This window comes from Macaca nemestrina, chromosome 3 (assembly GCF_043159975.1).
Source record: "Macaca nemestrina isolate mMacNem1 chromosome 3, mMacNem.hap1, whole genome shotgun sequence".
Classification (NCBI taxonomy): Eukaryota; Metazoa; Chordata; class Mammalia; order Primates; family Cercopithecidae; genus Macaca; species Macaca nemestrina.
The window spans coordinates 139,168,110-139,193,125 of record NC_092127.1 but is presented as its reverse complement, the minus strand read 5'-3'; the positions used below and the strand labels follow the sequence as shown (position 1 = coordinate 139,193,125).

The window sequence follows — 25,016 nt, the reverse complement described above, 5'->3', positions numbered from 1 at the left end:
CTATACCATTTTATATAAGAGACTTAAGCATCCATGGGTTTCGGTACCTGTGGGGTACCAAATGGAACCAATTCCTCACTGATACTGAGGGACAACTGTAATTGCTGGGTATGCACATTTTCAAGAGTTAATACTTGGTGCCTTCCAAAAAAGACTGAACCAATTTTTATTCCTACTGAAAGGATATGAAATTACTACATTGAGTGTATTTTATCACTCTTCCTCATCTTTGTCAGTCTTATAGGTTAAAAAAAATCTAATTTCATTTTTTTTTGTAATCACTAGAGAAGATAAACTCTTTTCCTATATATTCCTTGACCCTTGGTTATTCTTTTTTGTGAATTTCATGTTCATGTCCTTTGCCAATGTAGCTTTTGTGTGTGGATTTTTCCTTATGTATATATAAGAGTTCTTTTTTTACAGTATTAAGGATCTTATCCCTATTTATTATATCATTTTAGTTAATGAAGCTTTTGCTATGTAGATATTTTCAATTTTGTACAGAGTTAAATCTATCATCCTTTTCTTTCCCTTATAATTTTTGACTTTGGTTATTAAGATTCTCTTCCCCCAAATGATATAAATGTTTATTTATATTTATCTGTAAATATGTAAATATTTATCCATCTTTTGATACTTTTACAGATTTTTTTAAAGTGTGACATAATAAAGATCATATATAAAAATCCAGACCTATTATCAGACTCAATGGCTAAAGACTAAAAGCTTTTCCTCTGAAATCAAGAATAAGACAAGGATATCCACTTTTACCACTTGTATTCAACACAGAACTGAAAGTTCTAGTCAGAGCAATTGGCAAGGAAAAGAAATAAAAGTCATCAACTGGAAAGGAAGAAGTAAAATTATCTCCGTTGACATTATACGTAGAAACCTCCAAAGATCCCACCAAAAAAAGCTGTTAGAATTAATAAACAAATTCAGTGATGTTGCAAGTTGCAAAATCAACACACAAAAATTAGCATTTCTATACACTAACAATGAACAATCCAAAAAAGAAATCAAAAAACAATTCCATGTACAACAGCATCAAAAAGAATAAAATGCTTAGAAATAAACTTAACCAAGGGGGCAAAAAGCATGCATGAAAACTGTAAATGATTGCTGAAAGAAAGCAGACACAAATTGAAAGGCACCCTGCATTTATGGATTAGAAGACAATATTGTTAAGATGTCAATAGTAACCAAAACAATCTACAGATTCAATGTAATCTCCATGAAAATCCCAATGACATTTACTGCAGAAATAAAAAACCTATCCTAAAATTCATGTGGAAACTCAAAGGACCCCAAGTACTAAGAAAAAAAATCTTTAAAAAGCCAAATGTGTAGGTTTCACACTTCCTTGTGTCAAAATTTACTTAGTACAAAGCTACAATAATCCAAACAGTGTTATAACGGCATACAGACAGATATTTAGACCAATACAATAGAATAGAGAGAGTCCAGAAATCAACTCTGGCTATAAATGGCCAAATAATTTTCTACAAGCTTGCCAAACCATTCAGTAGGAAATATGTGTTGAAAAAACTGGATATCCACATACCAAATAATAAAGTTGGATCCTTACCTTATACCATATAAAAAAATTAGGCCGGGTGCAGTGGCTCACACCTGTAATCCCAGCACTTTGTGACGCCAAGGCGGGTGGATTATCTGAGGTCAGAAGTCTGAGACCAGCGTGGCCAATATGGTGAAACCCTGTCTCTACTAAAAATACAGAAATTAGCCAGGCATGGTGGTAGATGCCTATAATCCCAGCCACTCAGGAGGCTGAGGCAGGAGAATTGCTTGAACCCAGGAGGCGGAGGCTGCAGTGAGCCGAGATGGCGCCACTGCACTCCGGCCTGGGCAACAAGAGTGAAACTCCATCTCATAAAGAAAACACACAAACACACACAAACACAAAAATTAAAACTAGACCAAAGTCCTAAATGTCAAAGCTAAAACTAGAAAACTCTTAGAAAAAAATAGAGGAAAGTTTCATGACACTGGATGTGCCAATGATTTCTTGAATCTAACATCAAAAGCACAGACAACAAAAGAAAAAGTAGTGTGCTTTATCCAAATTTAAAACTTTCATGCATCAATAGACACTATCCACAGAGTAAAAAGGCAGCCCACAGAATGGGAGAGAATATTTGCAAATCACACATCTGATAGGGGGTTAATATCAAGGATACATAAAAAACTACAATACAACAACCAAAAGCAAACATTCCAATTTAAAAAATGAACAAAGGGCTGAAACAGACATTTCACCAAAGAAGATAGATGGCCAATAAGCACAAGAAAAGATACTCAGCAACACTAAATATTAGGGAAATGCAAATCAAAATCACAAAATGAGATACCACATCATATCTGTTAAGAATGCTATTATTGGTTGGGCACAGTGGCTCATCCCAGCACTTTGGGAGGATTACTTAAGGCCAGGAGTTCAAGATCAGCCTGGGAAACATAGTGAGACCCCATCAATACAAAAAATGAAAACAAATAGCCAGGCATTGTGGTATGCATCTGTAGTCCCAGCTACTCTGGAGGCTGAGGCAGGAGGATCACTTGAGCCCAGGAGGTCAAGACTACAGTGAACCATGATCATGTGACACCACTCTAGCCTGGGCAACAGAGCAAGACCCTGTCTCTTAAAAAAAAAAAGAAGAAAAATAATTAGAGAAAAATTAAGATAGAAAATATCAAGCTTTTGCAAGGATGTGTATAAATTAGAACCCTTGCACATTGCTGGTTGGAAAGTAAAATGGTGCAGCCACTGTGGAAAACAGCATGGCAGGTCTTTACAAAATTAAACTTAGAATTACCATATGATTCATCAATGCCTCTTACAGGTATAGACCCCATGAAATTGAAAGAAGGAACTCACCGAAATATCTGTACACACAAGTTCTTCTTCTTATTATTAAAAACACATATCTAGGCTGGGCACGGTGGCTCATGCCTGTAATCCCAGCACTTTGGGAGGCCGAGGCAGGTAGATCACCTGAGGTCAAGAGTTCGAGACCAGCCTGGCCAAAATGGCGAAAACTTGTCTCTACTAAAAATACAAAAATTAGCCGGGCATGGTGGCAGGCACCTGTAATCCCAGTTACTCGGGAGGCTGAGGCAGGAGAATTGCTTGAACCCGGGAGGTGGAGGTTGCAGTGAGCTGAGATCGTGCCATTGCACTCCAGCCTGGATGACAAGAGCGAAACTCTGTCTCAAAAACAAAAACATATCTATATGATGACTTAAACTCAAACGTACATAGCTCACTATTCACAATAGCTAAAAGGCAGAGACAACCTACATATCCATCAATGGATAAATAAATAAACAACATATTGTATACAGATACAATGGAATATTATTCAACCTTAAAATAAATGAAGTTCTGACACACGCTACAATGTGAATGAATTTTGAAAAACACTGTGCTAAGTAAAATAGGCCAATCTCAAAAGAACAAATATTGTATGATTCCACTCATATGAAGCACCTAGAGTAATCAAGTTTATGAAGACAGAAAGTAGAATGGCAGTTGCCAGGGGCTAAGGGCTAGGGACTGGAAGGAATGGGAATTGGTTTTTAATGGGTACAGAGTTTCAGTTTGGGAAGATGAAAACTTTCTGGAGGTGGATGTTGGTGATAAGTGCAAACAATGTGAATGTAATCGATGCCACTGAACTGTATACTTTAAAATGGCAAAAACGGTTAATTTTATGTTATGTATATTTTACCACAAAAAAATTAAAATGTATTTGCTATGAAAGTCTCCAAACAATACAAAAATATATGAAGTAAACTTATTTCACTTTTTCTATCTGAATCTTTTATTCATCTGACCTAATTTTGGTGTTAGGAATGAAATGACTCCAGCTTTTATCCTTCCTGGCCCCAGTATTATTATTTAAAAATCCCTTTTTGCCCTCACTGATTTAAAATTTCTGCTAGACATGGTGGTGCACGCCTCTAGTCCCAGCTACTCAGAGGCTGAGGCAGGAGGATGGCTTGAGCCCAAGAGTTCAAGGCTGCAGTGTACCATGATTGTGCCTGGGAATAACCACCACACTCTAGCCTGGGCAACACAGTGAGACCCTGTTTCTAAAAAAACCTTAAAAAATTCTTCTTTCATCCTATACTAAATTATTATATATCTAATGGGTCCATTTCTAAACTTTCAATTCTGTTTTGTGCTACCAATGGCCAATTTCTTCCTGTCTCTCACTTTATTTAAGGTATCAAATTTTATTTAAGGTATAACTTACGTGCAGTAAAATGTGCAGAGCTTAAAGAAACAGTTCAATGAGTTTTTGACAAATGCATGTATCCACGTAGCACATATCACTATTAAGATATAGAACATTTCGATCATCCCAGAAATTTAAAACTTTCATGCATCAAAAGGGCACTAGTGCACATCATCCCTTGTACTCTAGTCAGTCTCCAACCACAGAGGCAATGATTGGTCTGATTTCTTTCACCAATGACTAGTTTTAAAATTTTACACAAATGAAATAATTAAGAATATACATTGTTGTGCCTGCTTTCTTTGATTCGGCACAATTTTTTTGCAGTTTATCTATTGAATGGTGTAAATCACATCTTTATGATTCTTTGAATAATTAGGACTCTGTGACATTTTTTGGAGCTTTATTTTGCTTATTTTCCTCTACATTAAATTTCAGTTAATTAAATCAATACTGGCGGGTGCAGTGGCTCACGTCTGTAATCCTAGCACTTTGGGAGGCTGAGGCAGGTGGATCACCTGAGGTCAGAAGTTCAAGACCAGTCTGGCCAACATGGCGAAGCCCCGTCTTTACTAAAAATACAAAAACTAGCCAGGCATGGTGACAGGTGCCTATAATCCCAGCTACTCAAGAGGCTGAGGCAGGAGAATGGCGTGAACCTGGGGGCAGAGGTTGCAGTGAGCCAAGATCATGCCACTTCACTCCAGCCTGTGCAAAAGAGCGAAACTCCATTGCAAAAAAAAAAAAAAAAAAAAAAAAAAATCAATACTAAATGGTTAACGTGGTGGGTAATAATTTACTTTGTGGTTTACTATAATTTCTTTTTTTGCTCTTTCTAATTTTTGTTACCAGAATAGAAGTAGTGTTTTTCTTTATGATTCATTGATTTTTACTATATTTACAGAGTTGGCAACTATCTACTTTCAGAACACCTAGTTTCAGAACATTTCCATTATCTCAGAAAGAAACCTTGTACCCATTTATAGTCACTCTCTATTCCTGTCCACAGCCTTAGGCAATCTTTCATCTACTTTCTGTCCCTTTAGAATAACCTTTTCTGGGTATCTCATATATGTGGAGTTATATAATATGTGTTCCTTTGTGTCTGTTGTCTTTCACTGAGCATAATATTTTCGAAGTTCATACATGTTGTAACTCAGTTCCTTCTTATTGCCAAATAGTATTCCACTATATGGCTATACCACATTTTGTTTATTCAGTTGATGGGCGGGCATTTGGATTTTTCTATTTACGGCTATTGTGAATAATGAGGCTATGAACATTTGAGTATGAGTCTTTGTACAGACATATGTTTTTATTTCTCCTGGGTATATACTTCGGAGCAGAACTGTTGGGTGACATGGTAACTCTATGTTTAACATTTTAAGCCATGGCCAGCTGTTTCTCCAAAGTGGCTGCACCATTTTACATTCCTACTTGCAATGTATGAAAAGGTGTACTTTTAATCTCTCTGAAATGACAGCATAAATAGGACAAACCAAGGAATTTTAACCAAAAAGAAAGCATATTTTCCTCTGCCTGGGAGATGGAAGGAGAGGACATGATTTTCTTCTGTGCTGCTTTTTGAATCTCTTATTTCCTGTTCCACAGCCTCCCTGCAGCTAGAGCAGGCATGAATGTGTTCAGCAATCAATGGAGTTAAAACGAACACTAAGTTGCCAAGGCCTCCCTCATTATGATGAAATACCCCTCCCTGTGCTCACACACACATACAAGCTCAATTTTTAAAACCACTTGTTAATTCTCATTAATACAAAGAGTCAAACACTTATCTTCCTCACCTTCTATTTTTTAATAAAGCATATGTTTATTATTCACAGTTCAGACTGCTACAAAAATGCTTTAACTAAAAGAAGGAACAATGTCTTTTGCATTATTATATTCAAATATGAATTTAGAAAAGAGAGGATTGGAAGCATATTTAGTTTCTCTTTAACTGCCAATTTCATATAACTGACAACATGAATTATATGACACAAAATCTATTCATTATTCTATCCATTCAAGATCAAGTTGAGGTTTAAAGCAGACTAATGGCTGTCACATGAAGCTACTCTTTGTCAGTCTTCAGTGAACTCAAGCAAAAAACAAGGAAATTGGAAATGGACAACATAGTGAGTCAAAGAATATTCACATTGCAGGGAAGCAGCCCCTGAAGAAAAGAAGCTTCTTGTGTGGAATTTGGCAGTGCTACAAGTTATTCAAGGAAATGCATGTTAGTGTTAAAAAGTTATTCTGTTATTTCAAGGGCAGGGTAGTTTGGAAACTATGTCATATTCTATTGCCTGCTTAGGTGCAAAACTTCACACCACTACCACATTATATTGTCAAATATTCTGGACTTTAAAAACAGTATTTATCCACTTTTCTTTTTAGTCTATGTTGTAGTATGAATTGAGTAAGAAAATAAGTAATATAAATAAAATTCTAGAAAAGAATTTCTCTCCTCAGAGAGCCCCAAATGAATAATTTTCTTTATCTATTCTGTTCAGGGGGGTCACATTTTTCTTAACCATTAACCTATAGAACCAAAGAGAACCTATGGAACAAGAGAGTGGATCCTACTCTCAGAGGGGAGGGAGAAAATCTTGATTTCATTCAGAGATGCTTGATTCATGCAGAGAAATGAAGTGATGATAAAAGCAGAATGAGACTTTTCAGTCAATTCCATGGCGAAAAGAGAAGACACACCCATCCCACGAGAGGGTGAAGGCCTAAATACAGAACTACAAAATACCCTGTCTGGGGATGGATTTCCACTTTTCTTAGCACCCAAAAAAGATGAGGTGTAAGATTCTATGGGATTCCTTCTGCTTGAAGTTCATAGTACAGTGCAATGGTCCAAAGATCACAGATTTTGGAAACAGATAGTTGTATGTCAGTCTTTAGGGTCTGGCTGTCCCTTAGTAAGCATTCTCTAAATGGAGGTCATCTTAGTTTGCATTTCCTCAGAAACAGACCCTGAGACAAGACTTCAAATGCAAGTAGTTTACCTGGGGGGTAAAGAAAGCTGACAGGGAAGTGGGGACATGAGGTAGAAAAGGGAAGGCAGCTGACATAGATGTTTGATCAAGCCAGCTACAACTGTGGGCAACTGGAGCTGGACTCTGAAGAAACTCTAGGTGATAGTGGAAAACATATACATGAGAGTCATCCCATCTGAGAGATGAAAGGACTAAGCTGCTTACGTACCAACTCCAGTTGGTCATGGAGGGTTGCTCTTGGTGTCATTACTGTGGCAAAGGGCTTCAAGCAAAGAATTGCAGATGGCGACAGCTGGAAGTGCAGCCAATGCGCACAGAAATGAAGGTGAGGAAATGTGGATGGGTCAGTTGCAGTGGTATAAGAAGAAAAAAGGAGAACATGCTCCTTTGGGGTGCAGTGACCTCATCTTCTGTTGTTTCCCAGTGCTGTCAGATTTTAGGCACTCAATAAATGATGTGTTGACTAAATATGACAACTAATGAGTGAAATGAGTTAGCCTTAAATCTTGGCTCCATCTTTTATGAAAAACCTCTTTCCTCGTATGTAAAAACAAATCTCATTCTAGAAAATAATAAATAAAAGAACCTAACATAGTACCTGACCCACAGCAGAGACTGAGTACATATAAGTAATGTTCTGTAAATAATTTTATTTGTTTAAATATAAATAATGTATTTTTTTCTTTTTTATACCACGGAATCCTCCTCTGTTTATTTTGCCTTCTCTGTTGAAGAAGCAAGGTGGCAGTAGTACTTTGCAGTGCCTGAGTTCAGAAATTTGCAGTATGTGTTGGCCCACTGGAGGGGGTCTACACCCACTGTCCTTCTTAAAGGTCAAATTTATTGACTTACATATGTAGGGAAAACTGTGATAGTAATGCTTTCAAAGGAGTGCCAACAACGGATTTAATAGTAGACTTTGAGCCAAGAGCACCACCATGCAACTATGAATGTAGTCCTAAAGAATAACACTCATTCTCTTAACCTTCCTCCTGCTGTCTTATACTTAGATCAATGGCTGCCTTGTTTTTGCCCTGCTACTCACTAGCTGATACTCAAAAGTAAAAATATAAAAAACAAACAAAAGCAAAAGCAAGGCATGAGAAAAAAGAGTCTATTTTCTGCTTTCTCATTCTCAAAAGTTTGCACATTCTCCTATTCTTTTAATTATCTGTCTCACCACCCAACATGTATATTTATTTCTGGAATGCAGCCAGATCCTGGGTCTGAATTCCAGAAGTTCATTTCCCAGTTTCTATGAGACAAGGTCTAAAAAATGTGAAACTCTCAGAGGACACATGCAAGATGATAAAAGCTTACATTGTACCCATACTACTTCTTTCATTAAAAATTTTAACTTTTCAAAGGAAAAGAGAAAGGCAATTGATTCCGGAGTCCAATTTTTCTTCTTACCTTCTAGCAAATATGTGGCTTGGGATACACTTTAATATACAAAGTACTAGGCACGTTGACTAACCTGAAGAATGTTTATTTCTACTTAAATTGCCTGGGTTTTGACTTCAAATTCATGTCACAATGATTTTTAAATTGTGAGATCTTTAGAATGCTAGGATCTGTCTGTACCAGGTTTCCAAGAATGAAGAATGAGTGAGAGATGAGGCCAATTGAGCCAAGACCCTAGCAGGTAGCAGTGGCTTTGAGGGTAACAACTGTGCGTGGAGTTCCCAGGATCGTGCCAAGAGAGTGTACTATTAGGAAAGCCAGAAAGTAGACCTTGCAGGGAAAGTGAATGCTAGTGACCATCATGAAACCAGAGCAGACAGATTGAGCATGGACACAGCCAACTCAGCAGTAGATGAAGCTGGACAAGCAGAGCAGATGCACTACACTGTGAGCTAAGCAAGGGCTAGAAAGGGACAATCAAAATGAGATAAAGTTTGGTGTAATTAGCACTCCTTCATAAAAGACCATCAGTTGTGTTGACCAGCTCAGAACAGGGGCTCATCAGCATGTCAGGAGGCATGAACCTAATGTGCCCCAGCAGATCATTGTTCTCTCAGTTTGCAACTCATGTCTGATTTCCTCTTTTAACTGGTTTCAGTCCGTGTCAGCTTTAAACCATCTAATGTTCGTCAAATGTTTCTCCTTGAGTACCAGGCCTTGGGGGTTGAGGTTTTGTCGTGGCCTATGCATGCGATGGGATATACCCTGCCCAAACAATCAGAGTGGTCAGAGGCTGGGAGAAGTAAAAAGCAGCAGGAAGCAGCCCCTGGGAAGATGCAGAGAGTCCCGTTAAACTCCCAGTGTTAACAGAAGTAGATGTGCCCCCTATTTCACCAAGCAGGGCACCTTAAGGATGCCACCAAGTTGCCTGACAATTGCACACAGTTCATGCATTCCACTTTTTTTTTTTTTTTTTTTTTTTTACCAGTTTATCAAGATACGGGGCAACAGAGATGGAAGGGTTCATTGGCATCACAAAGTGACAATACAGTTTTTACTTTAAAAGAAATTTTTCAGGCTGAAAGTTAAAAGGTCTTAGATGTGTACCTTACTAGTTTTGTGACCTTCAGCAAGCTTCCAGTCTCTCCATCTATAAAATGGAAATAGTAGTACGACTTCCCAGAATTTTGTAATGCTTACATTAGCTAGCATGCCCGTTACAGAGCAGGACCTCAGTCAAGCTACTCACAGTACGGTGATAAAAGCAACCCAGCAAGTCTTGTCAATTGAGAGTGAAAAATAACCCAAGAGATCAAGAGTCATGGGGTGGAGGAGGAAAATTCTCCCAAGAGCAAAGAGAGTATTTGCTGTTTCTTTGCGCATCATTCCATAAGTTACAATGATGTAGACAGTTGTCTTTTGGTTGACAGTTGTCTTTTGGAAAGCCCTGTTCTGTTGTAGACCCAGGAAGTGCCTTAGAAATGTACATGAGAGGGAGGACGAAGGTGGTTTAAGAGCCAGTACTAAAAACCTCCCAGGGTATAAGTACCTGCCATGGGTCTGTCCACTTCACCATGAATAGAGAAAGTCTCTTGGTGCAATCTACCCTCACACTCTGCATTGAGATCCAGTCCAAGGTCCTTTCCACAGCCTGCAAGGCCTTTTGTGATCTGATCTCGGCCTACCTTTCCATTTCTCATACTACTCTCTTGCTTACTGTACTCCAATAACACTGACTTTCTTTTTGTTTCTAGAACTTTCTAAGATTCTCCTGCCTCAGCCCAACTTAAAACCTCCTTGTGTGTCTGGCTTCTTATTTCTTATTAGGTCTTGGCTCAAATGTCATCTCCTCAGAAAACCCTTCTCTAATCACCATGTTGCATACCTCCACCTCATAGACACTATCACTCTGGAACATATCATATTGGGTTTTTTTTTTCTTAATAATACTTACCACACCCTGAAATTATCACATACAAACATATTTACTGCCAGTCCCCTTCTGTTGGAATATAAACTCTATGATGGCAGGGAATGAGCTGTTCAGTGTTTCAGTGCGAGGTAGCAGCTGCTCGTCATGATACAGAAAATCAGCCAAGTATCATCTTTGCCATATGAGTTGCCTACTTATGCTGGATACCTGCAAAGCACTATTGCATAGCTTATACTATGTTGGATACTTACAACCACTTCATTAGGTAAGAATGTTCCTTTTTTTTTTTTTTTTTTTTTTGAATCAGTGTCTGGCTCTGTCACCTGGCTACAGTGCAGTAGCACAATCTTGGCTCACTGTAACCTCTGCCTCCTGGGCTCAAGTGATCCTCCCACCTCAGCCCCCTGAGTAGCTGGGACCACAGGCACACACTACCATGCCTGGCAAAGTTTTGAATTTTTTGAAGAGACGGGGTTTTGCCATGTTGCCCAAGCTGGTCTTAAACTCCTGGACTCAAATGATCCACCTGACGCATCCTCCCAAAGTGCTAGGATTACAAGTGTGAGCCACCATGCCTGCTGCCTTTGAAAGATGAGGAAACTGGCTGGGCACGGTGGCTCAAGTCTGTAGTCCCTGTATTTCGGGAGGCCGAGGCGGGCGGATCATGAAGTCAGGAGTTCAAGACCAGCCTGACCAATATGGTGAAAACCCATCTCTACTAAAAACACAAAAATTAGCCAGGCATGGTGGCCCATGCCTGTAGTCCCAGCTACTTGGAAGGCTGAGGCGGGAGAATCACTTGAATCCAGGAGGCGGAGGTTGCAGTGAGCCAAGATCATCATGTCACTGCACTCCAGCCTGGTGACAGAGCAAGACTCCGTCTCAAAAAAAAAAAAAAAAAAAAAAAAAGAAAGATGAGGAAACTGGAAACTGAGGTTCAGGAAGGCTGTTACTTGACATGGTCACATAGCCAGTAAAAGCTACAGTAGAAATAAAACTTATTTATTTCCACTCTGAGCCCTGTATTGTCTGGGATGTATGCTTTTTTCTATGCTGGAAAACCTCACCTAAAATGAAAAAATATATATATATACACACACACACACAGACACACATTCATATATACATATATGTGACATATATATAACATAGAAATTACAAATATAAATTAATATACATGTACCAAAGAACATTCAAAAATAAAGGTTTAGGCCAGGCACGGTGGATCACTCCTGAAATCTCAGCACTTAGGGAGGTTGAGGCGGGCAGATCACTTTAGCTCAGGAGTTTGAGACCAGCCTGGGCAACATAGCAAAACTCCACCTCTACAAAAATTAGTTGGGTGCGGTGGTGTGCACTTTTAATCCCAGCTACTCAGGAGGCTGAGGTGAGATCACCTGAGCCCAGGGAGGTCAAGGTGGCAATGAGTTGTGATCACACCACTGCACTCCAGCCTAGGTGACGGAATGAAGCCTAGTCTAAAAAACAAAAAAGAAAAATTAAATAATCTCAAAAATCTCCAAGAAAAAAATACAGCTTAAAATGGAGAAGAAGAAAACAAATAGATATTGAGGAATGAAAAAAGGTAGTTGACATAAGAGCAAATTCAGGCTCAGATACCCAGGACAGAGTGTTCTGCACATCGGTCTGCCAAGTCAGGAAAGCTTCCTCTGAAGGCAGAAGAGAATCACTTCCATTCTACAAATCAAGATCCACAGTGTACCAATGTAGCCTTTGTGGAGAAAGTCATTAGAAGAGGGGGAGAAACAGCGCTTAGATTTAGTAGAGAATCTTTGCCTCATTTTGTTTCATTGAGGAGTGTCTGGGATGTCAGAGCACAAGAGATGGATGGACTCCTGGGATGAACCAAGTCGGAGAACAAGGACTCTGCACCACAGCCCTTTGGATAAGATGTTCACTGTTTGGAACTACATCAAAGGGAGAGATGTGGAAGAGTCTGTCTATGGACTAGTTAAGATCCAGCATGTCCTTTGAGGTTTTGTTTTTTCAAAAATTGATAGAAAGTCTCTCATTATACCTCTCCAATCATACTGTGGGCTCACTAAAATGAGATGAATCTTTCCTAAATTAAATTGTGCCCCCTGCATAGGAGGCAAAGCTTTGGGAATCTATTAGCTGTGAGAGAAAGCAGAGTTCTTACCGATGCTGACACCCATTTGGTACAGCATGTCAGCATGCTACTTGAATAAAAGTTATTTTCAGGCCGGGCGCGGTGGCTCAAGCCTGTAATCCCAGCACTTTGGGAGGCTGAGATGGGCGGATCACAAGGTCAGGAGATCGAGACCATCCTGGCTAACATGGTGAAACCCCATCTCTACTAAAAATACAAAAAACTAGCCGGGCGAGGTGGCGGGCGCCTGTAGTCCCAGCTACTCAGGAGGCTGAGGCAGGAGAATGGCGTAAACCCGGGAAGCGGAGCTTGCAGTGAGCTGAGATCCAGCCACTGCACTCCAGCCTGGGCGACAGAGCGAGACTCCGTCTCAAAAAAAAAAAAAAAAAAAAAAGTTATTTTCAACAACATTCATAGGAAATATCAAAATTAATTTGTCTAAAAACGTGTAAGACTTTAACTAAAATTTAGTTAATTCTTAAAGGTTTAAAAATTAAAGAAAAACATGAGTTTTCCTTTTTTCCCAATCTAATTCAATTCAACAGACATCACATTACATATGTGCATATGAAAGACATGGTCAGACTCAGCCCAACTTAACCTGCTTGCCTTATGTTTTTAAACAGGTTTTTCTAGTAACCTGTGTGCACACTGGCCTAGATAGCGTCTAACAAAGATTTGTAAGAATATCCTCTCTAATACTTATCTTCCTCTTTATTCATCCACATTTTCATTTTCATAATTGTTATGCATAGTTTAAGCACCATGAATAATGAAAAGGAGGAGGGAAAGAAGGGTAGGGGAGAGAGAGAGAGAAAAGGAATCAATGAAGGGTTAACTTTAGCTTCTGAAAGGTAACAGTCTAACAGGGGAGCTAGGATTCCTAGAAAAGTATAAAGGGCGGGCCTGGGCGCGGTGGCTCACGCCTGTAATCCCAACACTTTGGGAGGCTGAGGCAGGCGGATCACAAGGTCGGGACCATCCTGGCTAACTTTGTGAAACCCTGTCTCTACTAAAAATACAAAAAATTAGCTGGGCGTGGTGGCGGGTGCCTGTAGTCCCAGCTATTCGGGAGGCTGAGGCAGGAGAATGGTGTGAACCTGGGAGGCGGAGCTTGCAGTGAGCCGAGATACTCCAGCCTGGGCAGCAGAGCAAGGCTCCATCTCAAAAAACAAACAAACAAAAAGTATAAAGGGCACAATCAGAGAAAGTAATTACTTCCTTACTAGTTGGGGCTTTACATACACACAGATACATACTCTCAATTTGCTAAGACTGAAACCATCTTGGCAAATAAGTAAACTTTTTTGCATCTCAGTTTTCTCTCTGTGTATGAAGAAAGTTATTACATGATTGCTAGTATTTCCTATAGCTGTACAATCCTATTAATCATTTAACATTTATTGAGCATTTGCTATGTGAAAATGAGAAAGATTTTGCTAAGAGAAGGATATACAGCATGAGTAAAACCCATCTGGCCTTAACGAGTACAATTTATTGGCAGGATGCCAAATGCAAACAACTACCTTTATAGGACCTTTATATACCTATATAATAAAAAGCCACTGGGGAGCCAGGTGGGGAGGCTCACATCTGTAATCTTGGAATTTTGGGAGGCCAAGGTGGGCAGATCACCTGAGGTTGGGAGTTCGAGACCAGCCTGACCAACATGGAGAACTGCCGTCTCTACTAAAAATACAAAATTAACAGGGTGTGGTGGTGCATGCCTGTAATCCCAGCTACTCGGGAGGCTGAGGCAGGAGAATCGCTTGAACCCAGGAGGTGGAGGTTGTAATGAGCCGAGATTGTGCCATTGCTCTCCAGCCCAGGCAACAAGAGCGAAACTCCATCTCAAAAAAATAAATAAATAAATAAATAAATAAAATTAGAATAAAAAATAAAGCCACTGGGGAGAGAAGAAGAAAGAAGAATGAATGCAAAGGCAGGACAAAGATAGATTGAGCAATGAGGGAAGAAAGAAACAAACTAGCTGAAGAGGAGCAGAGAGATGAGGCTACCCTAGCAGGAAGGGCCAAGGATGTTAAAGGAAAAAGCAAGAAAGGGAAAATGTCAGAGAGGATTGTCTGTTTTAAAAGGTCAGAATAACAAGTTGATCTAATGTGGTAGTTGGAAGGAGATGGAAAAGATGACTTTGGGTCATCAACCAGATCCAGGTCTTGGGGAACTGCCTAAAAATCCATTTCAAATTGAACTCATGAGTGTGGCTGAAGAGTTGGTAAAATGAGCCTTAAGCACCTCCCCCTCACCCCCATAGATAAAGAATGGAAAGTTGTTGATGAAATAGAGTCAGTGAGTCAAGCCTTGGTGGACAAAGAGGCTAAGATTTGGATTGATAGGAAAAGGGTGGTGATATTGCAGGTGGAGGAAGCAGTTTTGGAGAAGGAGGGGTGACAGTGTGGAAGATGGAACCAATAAGATTTATAATGAGATGGCACAGAGATAGTCCAGCTAGAGCACAGATACCTTCCAGGGGAGTAGAAATCAGAAATATAAGCACTGATGGAGGAGTGCTTCTACCAGCACGTTACTGAGTATTGATGATGTAAGAGACAAAAGAGACCACGGCAGTGGCTTATCTTTAAATTCTGAAGTCCACGTTTGAAAAGCACAAAGAAATGCCTCTACAGGTGGAGACACCATGAACATACTTGCCAAGAACAGCAGGTGTCCCCTTATTTTATGGGTCTTGAACTACTTAAAGGGGATGACTGAGCAGTAGTCAGACCTATTTTATGGAACCTTATTAGATTATGTATTTTTTTAAAAAAATTTCCCTGAATAGATTTAAAAACTTATATAATGAAATATCAATCCCATATTACACTCAGATAATAATTCTAGAATCTAGAGAGAGTCAAATGTTCAGTAGGCAATGGAGACTGAATGGCATAGGGTGTGAAGCGCATGGACTCTGGAACCAGAATGCATGAGTTCAAATCCTGACTTTATCACTTAGTAGCTATGAGAGCTTCAGCAAGTTACTCAAATTAATTCTGGGTCCGTGTCCCACATATAACATTGGGATAAGAGTGTTACCCTCTCCGTGAAGTTGTGGAAATTAAATGGGTGAACATATGTAGATCTCTTGGAATAGAGCCTGGAACATCATAAGCACTAAGTAAGTACTGGCAGTTGCTGCTGTTGTTGTTTATTGTTGTTACCTGGCTTATGAGCCCTGGGAGCAGGTGCATCCACTCTGCAGGTGGAACTGCTTTTCTGAGCCACAATACAGAGTAAGTGAGTCATAATAAAATCATGCCACCAACTTCCTGGACTATTGAATTACCTGAGCATCCACTTACAATGACAATTTTTTAAAAGGTACCCTTTCTTTTTGAAGTTCACAGATTACAGAGGCTCTTTCCACAACCCCACCTTTCCTTTCCAAGGATACTAAATCCCAAAGAAAGCAATTCAAAAATGATTTATCCTATTGTTACCCTTCATAGATCCTTTATGCCCATTCATTCTCCTGCTTCATTTATATCTAAAGAAAAATGATATTTCATTTATTATTTGTCATTCATAACCTGGCAGTTTATAGCTGCTTTGTATAATGTGTATGTGCCTTTCATAAGTGTGACTCAATGTGTACTATCCCTTCCCTTCCCCTACAATGGAAGGTCACTCTAACTTGGTAGAATAGCAGACATCTGGTTAGCAGTGTATAAGCTAATGTGCATTTTCTTTCATTGTCTTAGAAAGAAGATGTAGTATACGCATGATCAGCCACCACTTTAGTCTCATCCCTGGTACTGCCTTAATTACACAGACTTCTACCAATGCTCAAATGCCTGGTGTTAGGGAAAATAATGCCCTGTCTCCCCTAAGACGTCTGCATTCTAATCCCTGAAACCTGTGAATATGTTAGGTTATTTAGCAAAGGTGAATTAAGGTTGCAAATACAATTAAGGCTATTAACCAGCTGATTTTAAAATAGGGAGATTATCGAGGATTATCCTGGTAGGTCCAAGGTAATCACAAGAGGTTTTAAAAGTGAAAGAGAGAGGCAGAGTCACAGGTCAGTTGCAGGGTGAGAAGGACTCAACCTGCTGTTGTAGACTTTGAAGACAGAGGAAGGGGACCATGAGCCAGGGAATGTGGGCAGCCTCTAGAAGTTAGACAGGGCAAGAAAACACATTTTCCCCTAGAGCCTCCAGCAAGGAACACAGCCCTGCTGACACATTGACTTTAGCTCAGTGAGACCTGTGTGAGGTGTGTCACCTACAGAACTGTATGTTGTGTTGTTTTTAAGCCATAAGTTTGTAGTAATTTGTTACAGCAGCAACAGGAAACGAATACATGCCCCAAGTGGAGGTCTGCCTGGCATCCTCATCGGTTCTGTTTTGTCTTTTGCTTATTAATTCAGTAAAAGTTATTGAGTGCCTACTCTGTGCCAGGCACTGTGCTAGATCCTGAAAATGCAAAATGAGTAAGACACAGCCATGCCCTTTCATTTACTCAACAAATATTTGTGTACCTAGGCTCTGATTTAGATGCGATAGAGATGGAAAAAAAAAAAAAAATAGTCCCTGCCCTAAAAAGGGTCACAGACTTCTGAGAAGGCAATCAACAGAAATAAAATTTTATGATTCAATGTGATACATGCATAATATAGAAGTGTAGAAGGGAGACCACGGAACTCAACTTGGGTGACGTCAGGAAAACCTCAGAGAGAAGAAGAAATGGAGCTTTAATGAGTTTGCCACACAGACAACATGGGGGAAGATGTTCAAGAGCTTCGGAACAATGCAACTCTTGGAATGCAACAAGTGCAAATGAGGAACATTTAAACAGAGTTGAAAATGTTTTACCTCATTTTAGTTACCTTTAATGGAAATAGAAATAGTCACATGTGACTGTGGGCTACCATAGTGGACAGAGCACATTGGACCAGATTGGATCCTTGAAAGAAAGGAGATTGCCTTCTCTTTTCCCTCTTCCCTGCTTCTTACTGACTGGAAAGCAGATGTGGTGGCAAGTCACTTGGATGATGCAGATGAGATATCACTCCAGGATGGAAGTAAGAAAATAGAATAAACTTGGCTCCCTGACACCATAGAGTCATCTTTTGGTTTGGCTTATGCTCAGATTGTTACGTTAGAGATATAAATTACTACATTTTTGTTATTTTGGATCTCTTTACAGCAGCCAGACTCATCTCCTACTACACATGTCTGCTAGAATAATGAAAAGCAATAATCATAATCTTTGCTAAGATTTTTTTTGAGCTCCTTCTACGTACCAGGCACTAAGCTAAATGCATGGTTGTATTTAAACACAACCCATTAAAGTAGATAGTAGAATAGCTCCATTCTGCAGGTAAAATGGAGGCTTAGAGAAGCTGGCTCATTCGTGGCAGGATTAGACCTTTCTGACAGCAAACTGTCAAATACTGTAGTGTATAGATACAGAATATTTCATCATTAAGGGCCAAATTGTGTACAACTAGACTTTTTAAATGCCGAGACAATATTTATGTTCATTGCAGAATTCTCAGTTGTTATGCAGCAACCATGCCCTCTTTCTTACGCAAAAAGAACCGCAAATCATTCAAACAGTGGCCAACGATTCCTTGACTTCAGGAAGAGTAAGTCCTTATTGCAGAACCTGTGAAAGAAATCCTAATCAGTCTGTATTAATCACTGGCATTTTTTGCCAGTGATTGGCCTAAAGATAGGCATAGGGTACAGTTCTGGTTAATGAGATGTAAGCAAAGGTCTAATGAGAAACAAAAAGCCAAAAACCTGTCTGGAATGAAGAGGCAATGCTGGAGTCGTGGGATCCATCACGCAACCATGAAGACAAAGCCAACATCATAAGAATGGCAGAGTGGAGAGGTAAGTGGGGTCCCTGATCACATTATTGAGCTGCTGCTCTCCTTGCCTGTAAAATCTACCTCCAAACTTCTTGTAATATGAGAAAAACAAACCCCAATTTACTGAGAGCCTCTATAAACTTGGTTTTGAATTTTTTCACAGAGGGAGGGCTTCCTAACTGACACACACGTATGCACATCCTTTCATTTTACTTAAGAAAGTTAAGGAAAAGTCATACAACTTACAATGGTGTCCTGTGCACTCGTGGCTTACCTCTGTGAAACTCAGTTCTCCCTGGCTCATCCACAGTAAGAATTACTTCAGTAATTTGAAAAATTACCTTTTGGAATTATTTCTGGGGATATGAAAAATAACCTGAACTGATAACAGAGCTCAAATGCAATCCATATTACCTTCTTCTCACCCTCAAACTAGAAATTTTTTCTCCCTTAATTACAAATGTTTCTTGATGAATGCACATGTGTGAAAAGCCATTACAATCTATTGTATCAGACTATTAAATATTCTAAAAATGTAAAAGCAGTATTATAACAAGTAATGTTAATCTGTAGTTTAAGAGAAAAATAAAAATATTAACCCTAGTACATAAAAATTTCATTGGTATGACTACCCACACCAAAAGATAAATGAAGAATTGAGATATGCTGCAAGATGACTAAGGTTTAAAAAGGGATTCAAATATACAGATAAATAAGAGAGGTAGAAATGTTTTGATCTTGAGTTATACTGAAAGCTGATTTAATTCTCCTTTCTGAGTGTGGGGAAAAAAAGCAACACATGGTATTTACGCAATCTATTATCCAGAATTATAAGTAAATTTAAAATATTTTTAGATGCTGTTTTCAGTTAAAGAAAGAAAAAGCAGATATTTTTGTATGCACAAATATATACCATGCCACCATCTTAACCATGTTATTAATCTTTAATCTGATTTATAACTGAAAAGCTCATGTGGTAACTGATTGTATGCGATTTCATTCACAAAAGAGAAGATTATCCATCAAATAGGCACATTTTTCTTGGGATTTCACAGAATAAATGAGCTAGACACATTTTTCTTTCAAATACCAGGCTATCTAAAATATTTCCAGATAATCAGAAAGGCATGAAACAGCAAATTAAGTTATATTAAGGCAGTTATCATTATTTTGCATTTTTGACAAATCTGACAAGTTGAAAACAACAATTTGAATAAAAGGAATATTGGAAAAAGAAACATACCTTAGAGATGATTAATGGTTCTCCGTGCTCCAGGCCACCTTTCAGAGTAAAACCCCAGGGAGCTCCTCCCTCCAGGAATGCCTCCAGATAAATGTACCTTCCCCTGGGGGTCGTGTTAGAGTTTAATGTGGCACTAGGCTTGTGGAAGTTTTCAGTGGTCCTCATCATGCCAACACATGGTCCCTCAAGTTAAATTTAAAATGCCTGAAGCAAATTCAGGCAAGCAGTGCTTCTACAGCACAAATTGTCCCATCCTTCAGGATACACAATGGCCAAAAGAGAGGTTTGGAGAAGCAAATTCTTCCATACATAAAATGTTCTTCCAAGCTGAACTCCAAGATGCTGAACCAGAAGGAATTTTCACTTCAATATTTCTGAATGTAAATCTTCCTTCAGGAATTCTGGGTTTTCACTGAAGCCCCCAAGTGGTATACATCTCTACTCCGTTCGTAAAAACTTCCTTCAGTGGCACTGTGAAGATTGCTTTTTTGAGCTTTTATTTCACACAGACACACACTAAAACCATTTCTGCCTATTTTACAGAGAAAATTAAAAGCATCTTACAATATAGTAAGAAAATAACAAATACTCAAAGGAATACCTCATTTTTGATTGATTATCAACCCTTTCTTCCTCTCGGAGTGAAATTTACCATTACAATAGCCTCCTCCCTCCCCAGAAGTAGCTTAAAAAGAAAGAAAGCACTTACTATGCTTCGGATCACTTCAGAATTTTCTAACTTGTCCCAAAGAGACAGAGAAGCTGTGCTAAAACTTACTTCTTTTTATCAACAATAAGTTCATAGTTTGTTTCTTAGGAGAGAAAAAAAAAAAAACCTTTTGCAGGATGTAGAGAAAATGAAAAAGCACGGTAAATTAGTCCTTAATGGAAAAAATATGAAGGTGGCAGCTCAGTTCTTTTCTTTGGTATTTTCAGTGACGATCAGCCACCGCTGTTGCCGCCACAGCCACTTGCCTCCTCTGAGAGAAAGAGTAAGGAAGTTAGAGGAACATGGATTAAGGCAAAGTGAGGCACTGCAACCTTTCTGCACACTAAGCACTGCCATGCAGAATTCAGCTCACCACAAAGACCTGACAATCCAAACAGTCTTACAGTTGATAACACGTAGAAAGTTAAAAATACTATACAGATGGCTAATTACCAAGGGATAGAAAATAGTTCCGAGAATAGCCCTGCCTCGTACCAATTAAAGGAGAATTTCAGGGAGTGAGACACAGGCATTTGCGTGTTTAAAAACCCTCCAGGCAATTCTGCTGTTCAGCCAAGTTTGAGAAGCAATGCCTAAGTGATTTGGGTAAACATTTAAGTACATGTCAAGGTGGTGGCACAAGGGCTTTATTTTTTCATTAGAAGAAAATACTACCAAGTGTAATATACGAAATGGGACTTTCCAATCAAATTTCTGCTTGTTTGACTCAATAAAAACAGGACGCAGGTTTTCTTTTTTCTAGGTTTTCATTGTTATCTACTCCAAGATTATTATCCACTCTTTAAATGAAAAGAAATCTACAATGCCTTGTGGGTAAGTACTAGGTACTAGGGAAGGAATGTTGTTCTGATTTCATGTTATCAATGTAATTTTGTAATAATGTTATATAAAATTTAACATTCATATTTTGTATTAACACTTTGAACAGTAGAAGATAACCATATCTAACCCAGAAGCCTCAGCTATTTAGTTATTGGAGCAGATTAGAATTACTTCCAGGGAATATATGTACTAAAACTTTTTTCTGTTTAAAAGTATGGGATAATGAGAATTCAGTTGAAAACTGAAGTTAAAAACTACTGTGGGGCTTGATAACAATTATTTTGGTGTTTGTACTTACAATTAATGAAAGGCTGATACAGAAAAGCAGGTGTATGATATTAAATTACATGATATTTAATTTATAACACTGGAGAGGTGTTGTTTGATTTTCAATGGTAACTTCACTTGAAGGGCTCAAAGACAAAAAAAAAAAAAAAAAAAGTAAAACCTCATGTAATGGTAGTATGTGAGTGGAAACATGAGGAAACCTAAGGTGTACCAAATGAAAGTATGTGGTAAAAATTGGCTGATTCTTACAGGTAATTTATGCAATTTCTATTGTGGCTTTCTTTTACAGCTTAATTTGTAAATTAGAATAAATGGAGAAACATTAACTTTTCTTTCATTTCAAAGAACATATGTATTTTAAATAAAATTCCTAGGTAAATAAACAGCTTTTTTTCTGAAAAATTATTTTTTGAGGCTCTTATTATGTTACTCCTAACACATTTTGTAAAAACTGGGATTTTACAGAATCCACATTTAATATTAAAAGTAACACAGCTATACAAAATTTCAGTTAGACAGGAGGCACAAGCTCAAGAGATCTATTGTACAGCATGATGACTATATTTATAACAATGTATTGTATATTTGGAAATTGCTAAGATTAGATTTTAAGTGCTCTCACCACAAAAAAATTAATATGTGAGGTAATAGGTTAGTTCCTTGATTAGCCATTTTACAATGTATACTGACATCAAAACATCATGTGGTACACTGTAAGTATATATACTTACAGTATATATACTGGCTATTCTGGCTCACTCACTAACAGTAAAGTAAATTAACTGTAGACAATAAATTGCTTTTTTTTTTTTGACAAAGAGTCTCACTTTGTCACCCAGGCCGGAGTGCAATTTTTAGTTGTCAATTTAAAAAATAATAAACAAAAAAATCAAAGTAATGAAACTAAAGGCAAAGGAAATAAGGAAAAGATAATATGAACCCAGTGCTTGTAGACTGATGAAACCTCCATTTTAGATTATCACCAAAAATATTGAAGAAACAAATATATAACTGAAATTGATACATAATCTGAAAAAAATACGTAAAACTTCATTTTGTGGACCTTCAGTATAGCAGCTGATAGACCAGGGTTGGAAGAACTTTTTTCTTCCATCTTCCATTGATCAGATTCAAAGAATGTTAAAGCCGCAAGAGAAAATCCTCCTACGCCCTTGATTTTAGAGGTAAGGACACAGAGGCCACCAGAAGGTTAAATGATCTGACCAGAGTGATCCTGCAAGCAACACAAGCAGGCATGAAATTTAAATCTTCAGATGTTTGGGAATGAAATCTCAAATTAAGTCAGGTGTTTTGCATAGTTTATGGTGAAAAGACAACTTTCCTTTGGTATAGCATTGCTAATTCATAAGGAGAACTTCTATTAGGGTATGTGATTTGGATGCAAACTCTTAATTACAGAATGCAATCAGACTCTCCTCCCCAAAAAGAGAAAGTCAACCCTATTGTCTCAGGATGCTGACAGTGGAAAGAAAGGTTAGGATTTTAATTGAGAACAGCATAGGATTCAGGCTTTCTGATAGAGGATGTCTTTTATGCCCATTCAACATCCCTCTAGGGAAGCACTTCTTCCTCGATCCTGTGGTGCTGGTGGGCTGTCCCTGTCCCAGGCTCCAGGGTGGATGTAATGACCCAGGAATCAAACCACCCCTGGCTCAAATGATTGATATGTGGATGGGCAGGAGACTTAAGTGTGACCAATGTTATAACTAGAAATGTTACCAGTGCTGTCAAAAAAGGGCATTTTCTCCTATGGGTTGCTAGGTTGGTAGATAAAATTTTGGAGTTGCTGGAAGTCTTTTTTTTTTTTTTTTTTTTTTTTGAGACAGAGTCTTGCTTTGTTGCCCAGGCTGGAGTGCAGTGTGTGATGTGATGGTGGCCTACTGTAGCCTCAACCTCCCAGGCTCAAGCAGTCCTCCCACCTCAGCCCCGCAAGCAGCTGGGACTACAGGTGCATGCCACCATGGCCAGCTAATTTAAAAAATTGTTTTGTACAGACAGGGTCTCACTCTGTTGCCCAGGCTGGTCTCAAACTCCTGGGCTCAAGGGATCCTTCCGCCTCAGTCTCCCAATGTGCTAAGATTACAGGTGTGAGCTGCCACGCCCCAGCTGGAAGTCATCTTTGATATCACATGCCTGAGACAGAAACCAGCTCTGAGAAAAGGAGTCTATGATAAGGGTGAGACAGTTCTGGTGATACCATTGAGCCTTGTGCCCAACTGTACCTTACTTAAGCTGGCAATTCTCAAGCTTTTTGGTTTCAGGAACCCTTACATGCTTAAAAATTATTGAAGACTCCAAAGAAATTTTATGTGTTTTGTATCGACCAATATTTGCTGTATTAGAAAATAGAAAAGAACATTTTAAAATACTTATATATTAATTCATGTAAAAATAATGGTAACTCCTTTACATGTTAAAGTAACATATTAATATTTTTATGAAAAATAATTACATTGTCTCAAACAAAAAATATTACCAAGAAGAATGGCATTGTTTCACATATTTGCAACTCTCTTTAATGGTCAGGTTAGTAGAAGGTGGTTGGATTCTACTATCTGCTTCTGTATTCAATTTGTTCGCTATCACATGGCATATAGCCACTGGAAAATTCCACTATACATTTTTGAGAGAGCAAGTGGGAAAGGTAAACAATGTCTTAGTATTATTATGAAAGTGGTTTTGACCCTGAGGACTCTTACCCTCCCAAGTTCCTATGGGGTCATAAAACTGGTAATTGTAGGAGTGGGGTGGCTTTAGGCCACCATGAGCAGACACAGCCAGGCCTAAAGCCACCCCACTCCTACAATTACCAGTTTTATGACCCCATAGGTACCTGTTTGTTTTTTCCTTAAACCAGCTGGGGTTGAGTTTCTGCTTCCTGCAACTGAAAGAGTTTGGAGTAACACACCAGGAAACCCCTTTGTGGTTTTTCCTGGTTTGGGAGAAAATTTAGAGAGGCTTAGCACAGTACCACAAATGAAGCTTCACATTGTGTTTTTCTCTCCATTACTTCTCTCCTTCCTTCTGCCTCTAACTTAGAATTACTCCTACTTTCTTGATCAGATTCTTTCCTTCATGACAAATAGATGCAATGTAGTTTACAACTTTATTTTCTGTCTCTATATGAAAAATTCCCACTGTGAGTTATTGAGCTCATATTGCTGTTATTGGGAATACGGCCCCAGAACAGAAATCAACTCTACCGCTTGTTAAGCATCCCTACACCAAACGGTCTGTTAAATGTCATCTTCCTAATCACTGTTTTGACTTTTTAGCAATTACACATCATTGTATTTGTTAACAGCACTGAAGGAAAAATTAAGTAGATCTTTTGAAAA

At 38.7% G+C, this 25,016-nt stretch overlaps 1 protein-coding gene across 2 annotated transcripts in view; it reads right to left on the bottom strand.

The window, feature by feature from the left end:
* The window catches only part of LOC105477254 (shroom family member 3), a 356,760-nt gene extending 336,155 nt beyond the window's left edge, over window positions 1-20,605 (bottom strand). For both annotated transcript variants that reach the window (XR_011621253.1, XM_071093527.1), the window contains exons 1-2: window positions 20,527-20,605; window positions 19,818-20,288 (exon numbers count right to left, since the gene is read on the bottom strand). Coding sequence is in view for 1 of the 2 variants with exons in the window: in XM_071093527.1 (XP_070949628.1) it covers window positions 19,818-19,985 (168 nt within the window). In the remaining variant the exon portion in view is untranslated. The remainder of the gene's footprint in view (window positions 1-19,817; window positions 20,289-20,526) is intronic.
* Window positions 20,606-25,016: the final 4,411 nt, after the last annotated feature.